Source organism: Amphibalanus amphitrite, unplaced genomic scaffold, assembly GCF_019059575.1.
Source record: "Amphibalanus amphitrite isolate SeventyFive unplaced genomic scaffold, NRLGWU_Aamphi_draft 000566F_arrow, whole genome shotgun sequence".
NCBI classification, from domain to species: Eukaryota; Metazoa; Arthropoda; class Thecostraca; order Balanomorpha; family Balanidae; genus Amphibalanus; species Amphibalanus amphitrite.
This window is the reverse complement of record NW_024882060.1, coordinates 229,512-247,317: the sequence shown is the minus strand read 5'-3', so window position 1 is coordinate 247,317 and position 17,806 is coordinate 229,512. Positions and strand designations below refer to the sequence as shown.

The 17,806-nt window shown below is 56.7% G+C and overlaps 2 protein-coding genes and 1 non-coding gene across 11 annotated transcripts; 1 reads left to right on the top strand and 2 right to left on the bottom strand.

The window, feature by feature from the left end:
* Nucleotides 1–281: 281 nt before the first annotated feature.
* On the bottom strand, nt 282–6,690 carry LOC122393970 (nucleolar protein 14-like). 9 transcript variants are annotated; one of them, XM_043390492.1, is made up of 13 exons: nt 6,622–6,685; nt 6,457–6,512; nt 6,036–6,165; nt 5,396–5,592; nt 5,017–5,166; nt 4,592–4,706; nt 4,040–4,261; nt 2,778–3,814; nt 2,396–2,559; nt 1,877–2,080; nt 1,354–1,491; nt 851–1,006; nt 282–448 (listed from the first exon to the last, which is right to left on the bottom strand). In XM_043390492.1, exons 4-13 carry the CDS (start codon nt 5,585–5,587, stop codon nt 358–360), a joined length of 2,469 nt encoding a protein of 822 aa, XP_043246427.1. In that variant the 5' UTR covers nt 5,588–5,592; nt 6,036–6,165; nt 6,457–6,512; nt 6,622–6,685; the 3' UTR covers nt 282–357. The 9 variants fall into 9 exon arrangements, with proteins under 9 accessions (XP_043246427.1, XP_043246428.1, XP_043246423.1 ...); XM_043390493.1 differs by lacking the exon at nt 6,036–6,165 and having other exon boundaries at nt 6,622–6,690; XM_043390488.1 differs by having other exon boundaries at nt 5,893–6,165; nt 6,457–6,670.
* On the bottom strand, nt 590–703 carry Trnal-caa. Its single transcript has 2 exons — nt 666–703; nt 590–635 (listed from the first exon to the last, which is right to left on the bottom strand). It is a non-coding gene; the product is annotated as a tRNA-Leu (tRNA).
* A 661-nt stretch (nt 6,691–7,351) lies between the features above and the next one.
* Nucleotides 7,352–17,285, top strand: LOC122393960. The gene is made up of 19 exons (XM_043390467.1): nt 7,352–7,478; nt 7,747–7,862; nt 8,444–8,558; nt 8,832–8,914; nt 9,191–9,296; nt 9,492–9,620; nt 9,885–10,122; nt 10,449–10,550; nt 10,794–10,939; nt 11,196–11,361; nt 11,623–11,755; nt 12,036–12,234; nt 12,529–12,806; nt 13,094–13,444; nt 13,701–13,772; nt 13,921–14,436; nt 14,536–15,414; nt 15,775–15,890; nt 16,261–17,285. Exons 1-19 carry the CDS (start codon nt 7,433–7,435, stop codon nt 16,727–16,729), a joined length of 4,260 nt encoding a protein of 1,419 aa, XP_043246402.1. The 5' UTR covers nt 7,352–7,432; the 3' UTR covers nt 16,730–17,285.
* Nucleotides 17,286–17,806: the final 521 nt, after the last annotated feature.

Genomic DNA, 17,806 nt, shown 5'->3' with positions numbered 1-17,806 from the left:
GGGTTATTCTGCTATACACTCGTTCACCAATTTTATTAGAAGCCGTTGGACGCCAAAGACGTTATGCCAATAGGAAAAGGGATTTATATCAGTGACAGGTAAAAGATTTAATAGACACCAAAATATGAAAATCCCAACCGAGGACGAAGAGCTCAAGCGTCATACATGGATAAAAGGTCTGCGAGAAAAAAAAAAGCGACGCCCGGGAATAGCGTCAGGAGAAAACTTACGTTTGTATCAGCGGAATTTCAACAAGTTACTTAAAATTACAATACAAATACTTGCTTTTTCGGTCATATATTGCATTCCAACATCGCAGAACAGAGGCAGGCATGGTTGGCATAGTGGCAACCATGCCTACTTTTGTCGCTTCATTCTCTTGAAGTCGCCCTCTTGATCGGCCAAGGAGGACATCAGCGCCTGCAACTTCCTCTTGCGCTCGTCGTCTCTGCAATAACAGGTAGAAATTCCGTCAAGGATTCAACACGGATTCAATGACAGCATACAAGAGCTTTGTAAAGCGTGTAAAACCCTGCAATGCAGGTGGAAACTGGGTGTTCGGGCTTCAGCAGCGCCAACGGAAAATGTTTGTCAGAAGTGGGGTTCGAACCCACGCCCGCATTCGCGGACCAGAATACTCTCCCGCTACCGGCGGGAAGGGAGACCTTGAGTCTGGCGCCTTAGACCACTCGGCCATTCTGACACGCCCTCATGGGTTACAACAGGGACATGAAAATGGTATAGCGATTAGCGTTATCACAGTGAAGTTGCTAATGCCGCAGATATTGTTATAATTCGATACGGCCATCTAAACCGACATTGAACTGGTGAGTTACCCCAGTCTGCTCACCTGGACTTTATGTCGGCCAGTTTCTGGCGCGCCACGAACGCGTTGTCGCGGCGCACCTCCCGAATCGTGGAGCGCATCTGGCGCTTGTACTTGTGCACCAGCTTGTCGTGCTCCTTCTTCTCGTGGGAGCCCGGGCGGCGCCGGCGGCCGTCGAAACTGACAAAAGAAAAGCGTAACGTCAGCCAGGTCAGGTCAGGTCAAATCGATAAATCAAGGAATGTGAAAAGATGATACCACACCATCGGAGATCGAGACTAAAGCCGGGAACGATGAACGGATAAAAAAGCTTGTGCCTAACTTCAATTAAATGAACGCGTTTTTCAGTGGTGCCTGGAAAGGCCTTTGCTGTTTGGTTTAAGCAGAGTTATAACTAAGAAGAGCAGTTAGAGATACGAAAGTCGAGTATGATAACAATAGTTAAACAAAGCAATTTTAGCCAGAAATGAATGTTCAGGACACAAGTCTGTATAAAAAGAGGATAGCTCGTTGACATCACCACTCACTTTTCCTCGATGGCTGGCTCGTAGAGCCGGAGCGGCTTGGGGCGCTTTTTGTTCTTCTCCAGTGTGGTTTTCTCGGCGCTGATGGCGCTCAGCGTCTTCAGACAGGCCGTCCACTTGTTGCGCAGAATAGCCGGGTACCTGGCACGGAAGGACGACAGGCCGTGGTCATCTGGATAGGACAGACACAGCAGCGCGTTGGAAAAACACTGCTTATGGGTCAATGTGTCCGGGAAATGTGGTAGGATGGCCAGTATTCTAGTTGCTCAAGGTTGACACCTTGAATAAATCTTATCAAGTCATTCTGTGGTGATAATGCCATCATAAGTGGCCCTGTGAGCCTTTTCCTCCCATACACTTTCAGTGTTTAACACGTATTGCTCTACATTACCGGTGCACTGCACACAGTCCATCGTCTAACGTCTTCCTCTTACCACCAGTCCCGTCCCGTCCCCCGTCCCGTCCCGTCCCGTCCCGTCCCGTCCCGTCCCGTCCCGTCCCGTCCCGTCCCCGCTCCCTGGCTCACCTCCTGACATCCACGGCGGCCATCAGTTGCCGGAGCGGCCCGAACAGCTCGGCGGCGGCCGGCAGCGCGCTGTGCCTCTCCGCCAGCTGGCCGGCCAGCGAGGCGGCCACGTGCAGACACGAGAGCCGGTCCGAGTCGGTCAGAGGCGCGTCACTCTGCACAGAGGACACCGAGAGAGCCGGGTCGCACGGCGACTCGGAGCAGCTGCCGGCCGGCACAGCCGGTCAGATAGGGTCACAGAGGTCACAGTGCGTCAGAGGTCACCTAGGAGAACACAGGGTCGCACAGAGACTCGGGGCAACTGCCGACCGGCACAGCAGGGTCAAAACTGGGTCATAGCGGGACACGAGTCGTAGTGGTTATTGGTCAAACAGGGGCGAATGGGGGCTCGAAGAAGCTGAACTAAACGCAATGGCCGTCAATCCATAGACGGCTACAGAGTGCCGGGCGGCTTTGGGAAAGTATCACCGGGGAAGCTGGGGGCTTGACGTCTCACTCCAGCATATAGCGGGGTCTCACTTTGTCTCGAGGTGCAGTAGCGCGGCGCTCGGCCCCTGCGGCTGGTGCGGCAGCAGCACGTGTCCGGCGAGGGCCGGCTGTCGCTCGGTGGGTACCGCAGAGTACAGCACTCCCTGCAGGAAGGCGATCGTCTCCGGTACCAGGCGGCCCGACAGGCTGGTGAACTGCGCGGCGGAACGGAGCGGGGACCGGTCAGAGCTCAGCGAGCGGTGTCAGGCATCGTAATTCAAAACGAACTATAAACAGAATGACATGGGGTTATCAGCATCAGAAACTACCCGACCACCGCAGAGTGCAAAGGGGTGAGGTTAGGTCCGTCCTAATAACTAACGCACTCATCAATACGAGACTGGGGACCGCCGCACTGATCGATTTAACCCACCTCAGCCAGCAGTGAGACGCAGAAGAGGCCGGCGGTGAGCTCTCGCCGGCAGCGGACCGGGCACTCGGTGAGCAGCTGGCAGAGCAGCAACATGGCCGGCATGGTGACCGGGTGGCGGCGGTCCGAGCTCGGGAACAGCTGGCCGCAGACGCGCAGCAGCAGCAGCGTCTCCAGCCGCGGGAAGAGCCGCCGCCGCCGCCGCCGGTACGCTGCGTGACAGTCGCGCAGCCACGACACCCAGCAGCGGTGCGCCGCGTCGCCCAGCTGCTGGGTCAGATCGTACACGACCGGCACGAGCGCATCCAGCGCGCGCAGCGCCACCGCGCCGCAGCCGGCCTCACCAGTGTTTCCTGAACCGGCCGAACGGTGGCAGCACTGTCCCAGGTAGCGGAGCAGCATCTCGTACAGCGTCACCAGCTGCGCCCGATTGGCCGGCGACAGGTTCGGGGCCAAGGAGGTCACCAAATCAGCGACGTGGCGCGACTGATCCAGCGGCAGTTTGGCGCGCAGAGTCGCGCTGAACTTCTTGAAGCCAGGTAGTTTGACGGAGGGCGGCCGGTCGGAGGTGGCCTCTCCCTCCTCGCCCTCCGCCTCCTCCGCAGCCTCCCGCTGCTTCTGCAGCTTCTGCTGGCGCTTCTTGGCCTGCCGGTTGGTGAGCGGCTCGTCGGCTGCCTGTGACGTCACCAGCAGCTGGTCGCCGACCAGCTCGAGCCGCTGCTGCGGCCGGCTGTCCAGCACGAAGCCGTCGTCCAGGTCGTCGGCGCTGCGGTGCACGGCCGGCCGCGCGCCGCCCTCCTCCGTGTCGGCGCGCATGCGCTGCTGGCGGGCCTCCTCCAGCTGCCGCAGCCGGGCGGCCTCCTCTCGGCGCACCTCCTCGTCCGTCTTGGTGCGGTCCGAGGCGCCGACGCGCGGCTCGAACGTCAGCAGACGCACCAGCTGATCGTAGTCCTCGCTGGGGGCTGGCGCCGAGGCGGCGGACTCGCCGGACGCGGGAACGGGACTCGACTGGCGCTCGCGCTCCTCCCTCCGAGTGGGACCTGAAAGTCAGAATAGAGGCTTATAATTGTTGTGAACAGGCATAAAACGATACAAATACTTGTTTTTATCGTGAAAATCTTCCACATGTTCAAGTAAAATCCGATACACCGAACCAAGAACAAAGTCGCAAAACCAACCGACTCTGTTTACACAACATCAGCACCCAGTTGATCCTTGCCGATGCTGCTTAGGCTAGTCCACCCTTTTCTCCAGCGTATACTCACGTATAACCTTGGCCTCGGTGAAGATCTTCATCACTTCCATGAAGCCGCCGTCGAGCTGGTCAGTCATCTCCAGGGTCTCCTCCAGCGCCTTCCTCGCCTCGTACTTGCGCAGCTTGCTCTCGGCGATCATCTTGTCGATCCACTCTTTGCGACTCTGCGCCGGCTCGGAGCCGCCCTTGGACAGCAGGCCGCCGCCAAAGTGAGCAGACTTCACAAACTCGGCTGTCGAGGGCAGAGACACGCTCGGGTCAGGGAGTTCGCCAAATCAAACACCAGTATGACGTGACCACATCATGATGAAGCAATCTTAAGTGAGCTAATTATCAATTCACATTATCATGACATGATAAAAAACAATGTGCAATGTAAAAAACAATGATAAAAAACAATGTGCAATGTAATGACGCATCTATAAATTACGGCACGCCGCAGTCTGGGCCTTAGCTCGGTCTCCGCTCGCAACAACACTTAACAACGTGACAGCCTCCAGTGCCGATCTTCCCTCTCGAGATATCTCTCCCTCCGGCACTGCCCCTCCGGTGCCGACCGTACCTCCCAGAGCGTCGTCCCCTTCGTCGTCGCTGCGCGGGTCCTCGTACTTCTCGATCTCACTCAGCGTCTGTCCCATGTGCGTCAGCTCGGTGTTGTCCTCCAGGTTAAACAGTGTCTACGGGACAGACGGCGCGGCGGTCAGCGCGTGAACTCACAGGGGGCGTAATACCGGGCACCACGCTGGCAGGTAATTTTACTCACGCGTAAAAACAAATAACTATGTTTCATCTAAACACCAAGCTATAGATTAATACAAAAATGAATTAAATGAGTTGAATTGATCATATCTAATAAGTAAGAAGTTCCAACATTAGGAAATACGCAACAACATAGATTTGGTTTGCTTGAGTGACGACTACTTTTAAGTTTGAACCTAAGCGAATAAGCTTTTCATTGTTGCGAATACGATGCATTATCACACTGACCTGCTTATTTTGCTTTTTCCGTTCGGCAGCAAATCTTGCCGCCAGTCGATCTTCCGCGGACATGCCCTTCGTCTTCTCTCCGATACGGCGGTCGACAAATTCATTGGACTTGGTTCTGGTCTTCAGCTCACGCAAAAGTGTCAGCTTGCGCTAGACAAGGGAAAGGGCATATACATTAGTCGGTAGTCAGATGGTGAGCTTAAACCTTGAAGAAAACACAAAATATGGCCACCTTTTATCTTTTATAATATTTACAGATATTTTAAACTGATTTTTCGCAAATAGTTGTTGCATTTTTATGAGTAAAATCAGTTTTATTTATTTTGCAATAAACATTTCATCTAAAAATAAGTGAGCGCATAACAAGTTTTCCACCAACCTTCTTTAGAGCCTTTGCTTTGGAGATTCCTGGTTTTCCCCTTTCTCCAGGGAGATGCTGGCCAAGGACAGAATGTTTCTGCTTATTAAAATGGATTTCAAAGGGGTTCAGCCTTCCATCCTTTGTTTTAATGCTGGTGACTTTTTCTGCCTGGCCAGCAGCCCTCTTCACAGGTTTCTTTGCTTTGGCCATTTCTTCTGAAAAAAAAAAAATAGTCAGGAAGTGAGGAAAATATGGGTTCAGGCAGATTGAGTGTATTGACAAAGTGGATGAGCATCAACAAATCTCATTCAAAATCCCCCTAAAAAACTTGTCACATGAAATCTCCTGCAATATTTAATATATGCAATAAATATCTGACAATACCAGCAGCTAAAGATAGACCATGGATTAGGTTCATCCATGGATGGACTGAGACACTGAATATTTAATAAGAAAAAAGCGCAGCATATGAATAAATAGGTAGGAACCTTTAACCTCAAGCTTAAGGTATGTACCTGGTCAGTAAATTCACCTACAACATGTCTACACTGCCGTCTCACAACCACTAAAGATATCCACAATTTCAATGGAACTTTATTTTTTTAAACTTGCTTGGTGTAAATAATTTAATGCTAGCAGAATAGATTCTTTTAAGTGCCTTTAATGGATCCATAGTGGGACCTGATGTCCCTAAAGCCTCTCCCCTCCTAGCAGAAGCAGGGTCAACAGATGAATCTTGTATGGCCAAGTGTATTGTCTTCTAGAAGAAGCAAGTGAGTAGCATGCACCTGCAAATGAGTCATCCGTCAGGGCAAAGTCATGCGCGCAGGCAATCAGGATCAGGAAGCAGCGAAAGGTGGTCTAGCAGCATTAAGCCCTCGGCTAAATACCTATGCACTATGCAGTATGCAGAGCGCATGGGAAGATGAGCACACACATACATGGACAGAAACATACAGTGCATGGACAAACAGGCACACACACATGCACATATCTATATGCAACAATGAGCATGCCCGCATGCTGACATGCAGGCAAAGAACACGGAAGAACCATGACAATAGTAACCAACCACTCACCAGATTCACCAGATATCAGTCATAAAGAGCTTAATTGTGTTCACACTCACATCTGCCTGTGAAAATCACACTTAAATGACATGAGTGATGACAATACAAATACAAATATCCACAAAATTACCAAAATAAATGTGACCTATTCCTTGCAGGCACGTAAATTGCTACATTGACGACATATTGATATCAATTGATATTGATATGGCCTGCAAGCATTGCAAGCATCAAACGCTAAGAGTAGTATTCTATTTACGTTGCGAGACTGAACGACTTTGGCTTAATTTGCAAATGCTTTGATTTGATTTGTTCATTGATTACCACGAACCTTACAGAGATGCAAAAAGAACATAAAGAACCTCACATGGGAATTTCTTATATGTAGCAGCTGCGCCATGTAAGAAAAAGCTAGTGCTACCATATCCCAAGCAAAAATAAAGTAATTTGGCTTGCATATTTGGCTTTATGCATGTGTTGCGGGTGCGGCGGCGAAGAAATAGTGTTGGTGGGGTGCAATTAACTGGCGCGTTTACAATTGTAAATTGATAAAATACTGTGTATTTTCATATTCAAAAACACTCGTTGCACACTTAAGAACGTATGTCTATTATTAGAGGTTCTCGTTTTGTAGCATATGCCTGAAATTCCGCGAGCCTGCTTCACGATATCAATATCGCGCGCTTGTGGTGCGTGCGGTGCCGGGTGCGCCGGGTGCGGGCAAGGCATTTATAAATTATATACCGTTCAAATACCGATACGGGTGTAAAGGCGAGCCGTGTGGTGCGAAATCTCGATTTATGCACCTTATGTTACGCACAGGTCTTATGCATGCCAATTTAATTATTTATCGAATATCAGCCTTGGAACATTGGCATAATTTTTTATTTCTACATGTTTTGACTATTTCTACTTGCCGTCCTGTTGAATTGCACTTTATCACTGTTGCAGCTTTCACATCATCTTAAACTGAGCATAGGTCAAGATGCCTGGAAAAATAGATGCTGTGGGCTTTCTTATCAAAGCAATGGGTAAGTAATTCATAACCATTTCCTTGTAAGTTGTAACTGCTTTGCTGTGGTCATGTTTTTATTTTTGAAATATTTGTTGATATAAGACCCATAGGTATGTTTTATTGGTGCATGTTTGAGTTGAGAGGATATTGATATCTTAAGTGATCTCTACAGTAAGCAATTTTACTGCACTGTTACAAATTTGGAGTAAGCAATTAATGCTTGTTTAGCCCGTAAACTTGTTGCATAGTCGTCCACAATGACTAACTTTTATGGATGTGTGCAGTGGAGCGAGACCCAAGTAAGCGACGAGTCAAGCCCAGTCAGCAGGCACTGGAGGAGTTTGAGGGAATGACACTGGAGGACAGCTCAGATGACTCTGACTACAAAGTGGATGAAAAGGTCAGTTACCTACTGCTAGCGAGCAAATTACGTTTCTGTAGATATCTGTGTAGGAAGATGGCCGGCGCTTGGAGCACTGCAGTCGGCCTGCCGCGCCGTGCCGCGCAATTGTAGGCTTAGCACGCCCGAACGGGACTCCGCCGGTGCGAAACGGCCCGGTGTCATACGACGTGACCGACGCGTCCTGACGTGAACGATGTGGCCGATGCGGCCTTAGGTAAACGACGTGCCGACCAAGCGAATACCTTACCATATATGAACAATAACTTTATGGTCCTCCGGGCGACGGACGATTACGAACTGGAACGAGTGAACGATCGCGAACACGCACGAACATTTCTGGTCCTGCGGGCCGGATAACGTATCGAACGGGTGAACTGTGCGATTCTCGCGAACACCTACCACTTTGAAATGACTGCCTCTGGGGAGGCGTCAAATGGAGAGGGTGACTTAGTGCATTTCTGCTATACCTATTGCTCCAGTCAGCAAAGAAATTCAGTTTTACTATGATGATATTACGGTTAGTTGATTAATTGATGTCTTTTTATGTGTTTCTTTTTTGTTTTGTTTTTGTGTCTTAGGATGAGGACGATGACGGCGATTCCAACTTCAGCGGCGACGACGACGACGACGACGACGGCGATGCCGACAAAGACAAGGAGGAAGAGAGCGATTCAGATGAAAGCGGCGGCGAAGGTTAGCGTCGTCCGGCCGGCCGGCAGATCGGTCGGAGTCGGAGACCAATGTCTCCCCCTAATCCCTATCATCCTTCCGGCTCTGAAATGGTCTTGACTGACCAAAAGGGCCTAACCAAACAAAACAATAAAAACAAAATCAGTGATTTATATTACCTGTTGGCTATTCAAACGATTAAGCCTCGGTATCTCGTACTGTCACGCTAGTATGGCCGCGTATGAGCGTTGTCCGTGGCGTGCCGATGTGTCTGACCCCGCGCGCGCTCGTCTGCAGATGAAGGTGACGGGGAGGAGGCGGACGTCTCCGTCTCCGAGCTGCTGAGCCGCGCTGCCCGCGACGCCCCCGCTGGAAGCAAGGTGAGTCGCTCGCCGACCCCGATAACCCCGCGCCGATAAGCCGCGCTGCCCGCGACGCCCCCGCTGGAAGCAAGGTGAGTCGCTCGCCGACCCCGATAACCCCGCTAGGCAGGGTGCTCGCCGACCGCAACACCTCCACAAGATGGGTCATTCGCCCCCGGCGGACATGGTGACTGACGAGCAGGGGGACCTTATGGGTGCGAGCGAATTGGACGGATCTACTGGATTTGAATCGGCGTCTCACCGGCTTATAATACGGCCCTCGTCTGTGTGCAGGTGCCCGTGAAGCGGATCAAGGTGTGCTCCATCTGCCTCGGGGACCGCAGCTCTGACCAGAACGAGATCGTCGAGTGCGACTCCTGCCACGTCACGGTCCATGAAGGTGAGCTTGTGATACACGAGTGTATTTGGCAGCTGAGTTTTCGCTGGCCTGTTACAGATATCATCACAGGGCCTCGTAAATGACCCGGCAGTCGACGCGCCCGTCCCGATTTTACCGCGTCTTTTGGACTGACGTCTTGTCCCGTAGGTCATAATCAGTGTTGAATCACCTCTCCTCGCCGCGGTGTCCCGGCAGGCTGTAACGGGATCAGCGAGAGTCACAGCTCGGGCAGCTCAGCCTCGTCGGACCCGACCGAGCCGTGGTTCTGCGACGCGTGTCGGGCGGGCGCCACGCGGTTCGAGTGCGACCTCTGCCCCAACACAGGTCAGTAGCAGACGGCCGGTCCTGACCAGCGCCGGAAACCACGGGTGATCAATCGCAGGGATTTAAGTCTGCTCTTCATGGACAGCTGGAACGGAATGGCAAATGTCCTATTTTTGCGATGGTCCTCAGATAACAGTGAGTGTGTTTCCTCCTAGTATTCTGTCTTGGAATCCTGTCGTTCCATTCCCCGTTTCGATGGCCACATCCAGTCCGCCCCGTGTAACCGTCTGCCGGTCTCCGTCTCACCCCTCCGCGCTCCGGCAGGCGGTCTGCTGAAGGAGACGGACGCGGGCCGCTGGGTGCACCTGGTCTGCGCGCTCTACGTGCCCGGCGTGGCGTTCAGTGACGTCGACCGGCTGACGGGCGTCACCCTGTTCGAGATTCCGTACACCCGCTGGGGCAGCAAGGTGTGCTCGGTGTGTGAGGACGCCAGTCTGGCGCGCACTGGAGTGGCCATCCAGTGCGACGCCGGCATGTGCAAGGCCACCTTCCACGTCACCTGGTTAGTGGGGAGGGGTCAGCAGTGAAGGAGGGGGACGGGGATGACGGACCAGACAGTGGTGCTGCGCAGCCGGCGGCTGTTTGGATGTGAAGAGACTCAAACTTTGGTAGAATTTCAGCGAGGTGGCGACATATTATGTCATCTTTGAACAGCACCGCATCCGTGCCGTGATTTATTGCAGAATATTAGAAGTGACCAGCTTATTTGGACAGAGCATCTGCAGCAAGTGTCTAGCACTGATACTGATAGCTCATAACAATGTAGCTCGTCGGCTCCATTTCCGACAGCTGCGCTCCCTGACCGCGTGTCGTCCCTTTCGTCCGCAGCGCCCAGCGCAACGGTCTGCTGCAGGAGCCGCGCATCGACGAGGAGGCGGCCGACCCGTACTTTGCCCACTGCAAGCAGCACACCGACAAAACTCAGATCAGGTGAGGACGCTTATAAACCGAACGTTTATTGATGGCGCCCCTCAGCGGGTTGCGCCCGCTTCAGATCTATATTGGCATTGTGTCAGCGTCTGCCGGGCGCCCGAGTACAGACCCGTGTCTCGTTGACCACTGTCTCCGCTCAATGGCCGAGTGTGACCGCTGTCAATGGCGGAATCTGACCGTTACCTCCAAATACGATCAGAGTGTGATTGTTTGGAGCTGACCCAACGTCCCCGTCGACAGAGACCGCAAACGGAACTTCCTTGCCATGCGGCTATACCAGCGCGGCGAGCACCCGCACAAGATGGAGCCGGCGCGGCTGCAGCGCAAACTCGGCCGCGTCCAGCAAAAGTATCGAGACACGGCGCTCACCAGGAAACCCAAGTGGAGTGAGTACCGGTCGTAGACGTGAGCCGCGGTCGATAGTGTCGGTAAAGACGGTTGTTGGACTGGGTGGATGTGACGAATGAGATAAATCGCCCTTTGTCTGTCGCTGCCCGTCAATTCATTTGCATTGAACGTTATGTGTATTGTATGTAATTCTCGTCTCGTCTGTATATTCTCATCTGACCCCGTTTGACGCCTCTGCCCGTGCTCTCTCTGCCTGCCCTCATCTAACGCCGGCCTGTCCTCTGTGTGCGGCAGCGCCGTCGATGAAGCTGCCGCGGCCGGTGGCCAGCAGTCCGTACCTGCTGCGCTGTTTGCAGCGGCGCGCCGCCCTCATGGGCGTCGACCTGGAGCAGGAGAACCAGGCGGCCGCCGCGCAGGTCACCGACGTCAGCAGGAAGTGGCACCTGCCGCCCGCCTTCAGGTCAGCCGGTGCCCACACTGGGGAACTTTGTATTCAGTCGGTCAGGTCAAGTCACAGAACGGCCAATGGGGTCGGGAACGATTGACCAAATAGTTGGCGCTTTACCATCCGTAACCGCACTTGTTTTTGTGCTAGTCGCAATGTGAGGCTGCCAGCCGGGTTCTCTGGGCGGCTGTGTTCACATTATGCGATGTCTGCCTTCCCCCGTGGTGACGTGGGTCCGGTGGCCCAGTGGTTGACATCCCCCTTTGGTCCGGCCAGTATGGAGTTTGTCAGCTACTTTCTGGACCGGAGCCACCGGATGACGACAATGTCCCGGTCGCTGAAGGAGCTGATGAATGAGAAGGCGGCGCTCCAGAGGCAGGAGAACACACTCAGGGAGTCGTACGCGCAGGTGAGGCGGACTTAGCCAGAACCACCTAACAAAGCCTAGATATGAAGCGAAATAATCAGTTCAATAATTAATTTGCCCTCAGAAAATCAACACCTATAGCGAAATCATTTGCGATTGTGTAATCACTTATAGACGTTTGATAATAGGTTGAGGTCATTTTGGGTTTCAGCACGGTTTCGCATAGAGGCTGGACATGTCGTCCGTAACTCGCCAGTCGCCTGGCCTTCCGCGCTGCCCGTGTGTTCCCATCTGACCACGTTCCGGACCGGACCACCCGCAGATGGAGGCCGGTCTGTCGGAGCTGCGCCAGGCCGGCGAGCAGCTGCGCTCGACCGGCCTGCTGCTGCACCGCCAGCTGGCCGCGCTCGCCGGTGACAAGCTCAAACTGCCCTCCGTGCTGCAACAGGCGCGCGTCCGCAAAACGTCGACCGGCCGCGCCAGTCCGCTCAAACCGTCACCGACCAAACTCGCCGGCCATCGTGAGTGTGGGCCGTGGGCTGGTACTACTGGCGTGCCACTCTTTCTACATGGATGAACTGTGCATGCATGGACTGACATATGACAACGAATTTCTTATGCATTCGTTATTAGGTTTGATGGCCTATTTTGCTCCGTTTTTTCAAATGTTTAAGGTGTATCTCGGGTGAGCGCCGTTAGACCATTTTAGGTGGTGTTTCTGGCTCCCTACCCCGGTTTAACCATAACCATTTCAGCTGCCTGTGTCATGTCCCACCCTTCTACCCTTCTAATCATACCGCTTCACCCTGCCTCAGGCCCTGGCAGCCGCCTGACCATGCACGAGTGTATCGAGTGCGGCTCGAGCAGCGAGCAGCACCTGCTGGCGCTGTGCGACACGTGCCACCACCACTACCACCTGGCCTGCCTGGACCCGCCGCTCTCGCGTATGCCCAGAAAGTCAAAGACGACCGGCTGGGAGTGCTGGCGGTGCGCGGCGGTGAGCTCGCGGGCCCAGTCGCCCGATCCGCTACCGGACGCACCGCGAGGCACCCGGAACCGGCGCTCTCGACAAGCGGCCGCCGTCAATATGCAGGTCAGGAGTGGGGTGTGTGGGAATCGAAGGTCTCGGAAGTGCTACTGAGTCGAGGGACACCAGCGGAATTTGGGCCGGGGATTTTAGTTGGACGGCGGGTACCAGCTGATAAAGTCGGGTTAAGTGTGTTGTGCTGGTCGGTTGGTTGCACATTCGTACTTACCTTTGACTGCCAGTTAAATACCCAGGAGCGCGTGTAATGCGCGACCTTTCATTGTTCAGCATTGTGTACTATAGAGCCCAGACTTCCCCAGCCGGCCTGACCGGTCCCACTGCTCCCCCGGCAGCCCCAGGTGAAGCTGGAAACCCACCTCGGGCTGGACCGGCCAGCGCCGACCACCCCGCGCCGCTCCCTCTCCGTCTCTGCCGCCACCACGCCCGCCTCGGCCATCGGCGACGACGGCACGCCGAAAAAGAAGCCGGTCCGCAGCGTCTACCTGCGAAAGGACATCAAACACCCGGGGGTGGGGAGGGGCAACGCGCCGCGCGCCAAACGGAAATTGGCGGCGGCGGCGGCGGCAGCCGGCGCTACGCCGGTGGCTGCTCATGAGCCTGTGTCTGCGCCTGCCGCTGCTGCTGCTGCGACTGCGGCGGCGGCTGGTAATGCTGCAGATCCCGCCGGCCAACCGCCACTCAAGGTGCGTTAGATTGAACTGTGCTTGGCTCAGTGTGACTGTAAGCGCTGTAGAAACGCCTGATAGGGTCAATCCGATCCTTTTCCGTTAAACAGTTTCGGTGAAGTATCTGTGTAGATCGCTGCGGTGCAGTCTGTGCGTGAGTGAGTGCTGCGACATGTGGAGGTCTTACTGGTGTGCCGCGCAGTGTCGCCCCGTCGCCGGCCGCTGGTCGGTCGGCCGAGCAGCGCTGGTCATTCGACCGTGTCCTCCGTTGCAGACGAACGTTCGTCTGGGCGTGAGAGACGCGATAACGGTCGACGACCGACGCATATCGCAAGTGATGGCTAAGGTAAACGTCCGCCCGTTTTCTGGCTGTCTGTCCGTGTGTAGTTGCACGTCTGTCTGGTGTTAGAAGCTGTCACTTCCTCTCCTTGGTGTCCCGGTGAGTCTCAATGGCGGGGATGATCTCTCGTCTGACGGCTGTTTCTCCCCCGCAGAGTGAAGCGGCCTGCTCCTCGGTCGTGGTTATAGAGAAGCTGAACGACGCCATGGTCTCCCAGCGAGAGCCGCCCACCAGCCCGACCGCCAAACGGCGCAGGTCGAGGACAGATTCCCCCGCCGCCGCCGCTCCCAACAGCGCTTCCACTGCCGCCGTGACCAACGCCTCAGCCACCGCCGCCACCGCCACTGACGGCGGCGCTACCGCCCCGGCGGCGGCCTCTGGCAGCGGCGCCGCACTGTCTCCGGGCCGCCCCCGGCGCTACAGCAGTATCGAGTCAACCATAGACGGTATTCTGGAGCAGGTGTCGGCGGACCCGAGCGGCGGGCCGCCCACGCCGCCGCCGTTCGTCTACAGTGGCCGTGGCCGGCCGCCGACCCTTGAGCCGCTCAAAATAAAACGGCGCGGCCGGCCGCCCAAGTCGCCCAGGGTGGAGCCCACAGCGCACAGCCCGGTGGCGCCGGAAGCTCCGGCCTTGACGGAGTCAGTGGCGGCGGTGGCGGTGGCGACAGCGGCAGCGGTGGATACCGCGCCGCGCCGGGGCCGACCGCCGGGCTCCCGCGGGCGGGGCCGGCGGGTCTCGGTGCCCGGCGCTCGGCCGCTGGGCCGACCGCCAGCCGCGGCCACCGCCGGGGGACCGCCGGCCGTGGCCACCCCCGGCCGGCCACCGGCCACAGCCACCCCGGGCAGGCCGCGCGGCCGCCCGCCCGGCCGACCGTTCTCAGTGCGCACCCCAGGCAGACCGCGAGGGGGTGGCGCGCGCCGCCGCACCAAGGCACAGATCGAGGCCCTCAACCAGTTTCTGGCTCGGCGCCGGGCCGAGAGGCAGTCCCAGTCGGAGGCCTCGTCAGCGGAGGGCGGGGCGACCGGGAGCGCTCCGCCACCGCCTCCGTCTCAGAATGGCGAGCACCCCCCACCGGCGGCGGCTGCCGACGGAGCCGAGCCGCCGCCGGCCGCCGCCGCTACTCTGGCCAGACCCACGCCTGCCAAACGGCCAAGGTTTAAACCGGGACCGAAGGAGCGCGCCAGGCTGAAGGCAGCCAGGGCGGCGGCCGGTGACGGGCCCGCCGGCGGACCTGTGGGGGCCACCGGCCCGCCGCTGAAGAAGCCCCGCCGCCGGCGGAGAACCAAGGCCGAAATGGAGGCCGCCCGGCTGCTGGAGGCTCAGAAGGACGGTGCGGAGCCGCTGCCGGTCCCTGCGGTGGACGCGGAGCCGGTACCCGCCCCTGCGGTCGCTGCTGAGGGTCCCGGGGCCGCCGCGGACGGGCCGTCAGCAGCTGCTCCCGCCGCCGGCCTGCCGTCGCCGTCCAGCTCCGGGCGGCCTGCCCGCCAGCGGCGCACCAAGGCCGAGATGCAGCTCTACCAGGAGCAGGTGCTGGCGCTCAAACAGGCGCGAGAGCGGCACCAGCAGCAGCGTCAGAAGGTGCTCGCCAGGCGCCGCCGCTCGAGTGGAGGCCACGTGGTCGAGGTGATGACCGACATGAAAATCAAGGTAGGTCGCCGACAGTCTCAGACGGGACCAGTTCCATAATCGTTTTAAATGTTTCCTATTGCTGTATCAACTTATGTAGCCAAATGTATACCGCCTGATTGATGATTGTCGTATAGACGATATATGTGCTGTGTAACGGTTCTTGGTAAAGGGTGCTAGTTTTTGTCTGGTTGGTTTGGTTCCTTTGTGGGCGGCTGGTTAGCCTGTGCGTTTTATATGTGCGCAGGCTTGCTTCGCTCGCCGGTGCAGTGGTTCGGGCCTGGCCTACGTGGCAGCGGTCGCAGAGGGGTGTGTCACCGGCGTGTGTGCGCTTCCGGCCGCCTGTCTCCGTGCACCGCTGACTCCGTCTGTCCCCGCCAGATTCGTCCTGTGGTATCAGAGGCCGGGCCGGCTACTGCCCCGTCACCGGTAGCCGCGGCGGCGGCGGTGGTCTGCTCCAACTGCGAGCTCGCCGGCAGCGCGGCGACCACAGTCCGGTGAGTGACCCGCGCGCCTACGTGAGGAGTGACAGGGGAGGGGTGTGGTCGGCCAGTCCTGGCGCTGTTCTGTACTTGTGCTGAGTTGTAGCGCGCCATATGTCACCCATGTGGCAGGTCGTGCAACATGTGGCTAGGACATGGGCGCAAAATGACCTCAGTAGTCGGCGCGCCCTAAAGCCCCAATTAACAAAACAAATGTGACTAAGAATGAAGATGGCTATTGTGTAAGGTTGTTGCTCGTCTTTGTATCGTGAATGGTCGGTAGCAAAGTCACCTCAGTCCTGTATTTTAAGGACCATCTGTATGGAGCCACGGGGGTTCATATCGCACTCACTGCGCGTGGTGACCGTTATCCGCCCGTCTTCAGGTGCGACAACTGCGGCAGCTGCTACCATTTCAGCTGCCTGGTGCCGCCCGTCTCCAAGACGCCCAAGAGGCTCGGCTACGGCTGGTTGTGCGGCAACTGCAGCGGTCGCGGCCGACCCCCCGCCAAGGCGTTCAAAGCCGAGCCGCCCTCTGCTCCCGCCGCTGCCGCCGCACCTGATGCCGCCGCCGCTGCCGCCCCGGCCCCGGCTCCGGACCCAGTCCCGACTCGGGTCAAGGCTCCAGCAGAGGCGCCAGCGGAGGCGCCGGTGGAGGTACCGGTGCCAGCCAAGGAGCCCGCTCCGCAGTCCTGCCCTCCGCCGCCGCCGCCGCCGTCCGCGCCGCCCTCCGCCGAGCCGGCCGGCGGTGAGGTGGAGCGGCAGCCGCAGCAGCAGCGGAGGGAGACGACTGCTCAGCCATCAGCGACACCGGCGGCAGAGGCCAAGGTGGACCCGCCGCCGGTGACCGAGTGACTGTAACGGACTAGGAGGGGTCCGGGTCGGCCCCAGGCTGTGTGGAGAGGTGTAACGGGCAGACCCGCAGCGTACTGTAGATCGGTGGCCTGGCGACCCAGCTCGCCTGCGACAGGGCAGCTGTCAGTGATTCCTCATCTTTCCTATCATGTCTGTCCGATCCGGTGCTCGGCTGACTGACACCGGCGACGTGTCGTCTGCCGCTGTGGCCGGTCGTGGAGTCCGTCGGCTGTGTTGGTGTCGCTCAGAGCGCTGCCGCGGCGCTGGGGCGCCGGTCAGGCAGGTACTGACTTCACACCGTGCGCGTCTCAGCCAGCCACCGCTGCCGTCGTCGTGCGAAGCTGCATCGACGTGCAGGTAGTGTCGAACTGGCAGGGTAGGATGGAATGGGCACTTTGTGTCATGTTTCGCTCCGCCTGTCAGACTCAACGTTCCATCATTGTTTACTCCAGACGGATGTCTTTGATTTGTGTGCCGTAGCGAACAGAATGCCTCTTTCAGTAGCGTATTAAATGTATTTATGCATGTTTTGTTGTTAATAAAAGCAAACGTTCTATTCTTGTGTTAGTCTGCTGCACGCTACCATAAGCGAGAATATTACGCCTTCAGTGAGCCTTTCGGTGCTTATTTCACATCATCACGTCACAGCTTTCGTATCGAAGGTGATTTCCCAGCCGTTTGGTTAACTAACAATTCGTCCGTTCGTCCGTCAGATTCCACTGTTTCCAACCGATACGTCAAAAATCGACCTCTGCACTCTGTTGACGTAACTGATCGCCCGCCTTGATCGCAGCCGGCGGTCTAGCTGCGACCAACAACGGCTCGCTCCGGTCACGGTCGGCGGCTCGCTCTGATCTCTCGACCCACTGTGCTAGTTAGAGCCGAGATCGCTCGCCAGTCGCCGGGGCTATCCCCGTCCGAACAGGTTCGGCCCGTAACGGCCGCCGCCTGTCGAAACCGACGGTGACGGCTGCTGTCGGCAGCGACGGACCTGCCGAATTCGGGTCTGGTAGTGTAAAGGGACTGTGTACAAGTTGTGGGTTAAAGCGGCGACGCAGAGCAGCTGGCGTTGGAAAA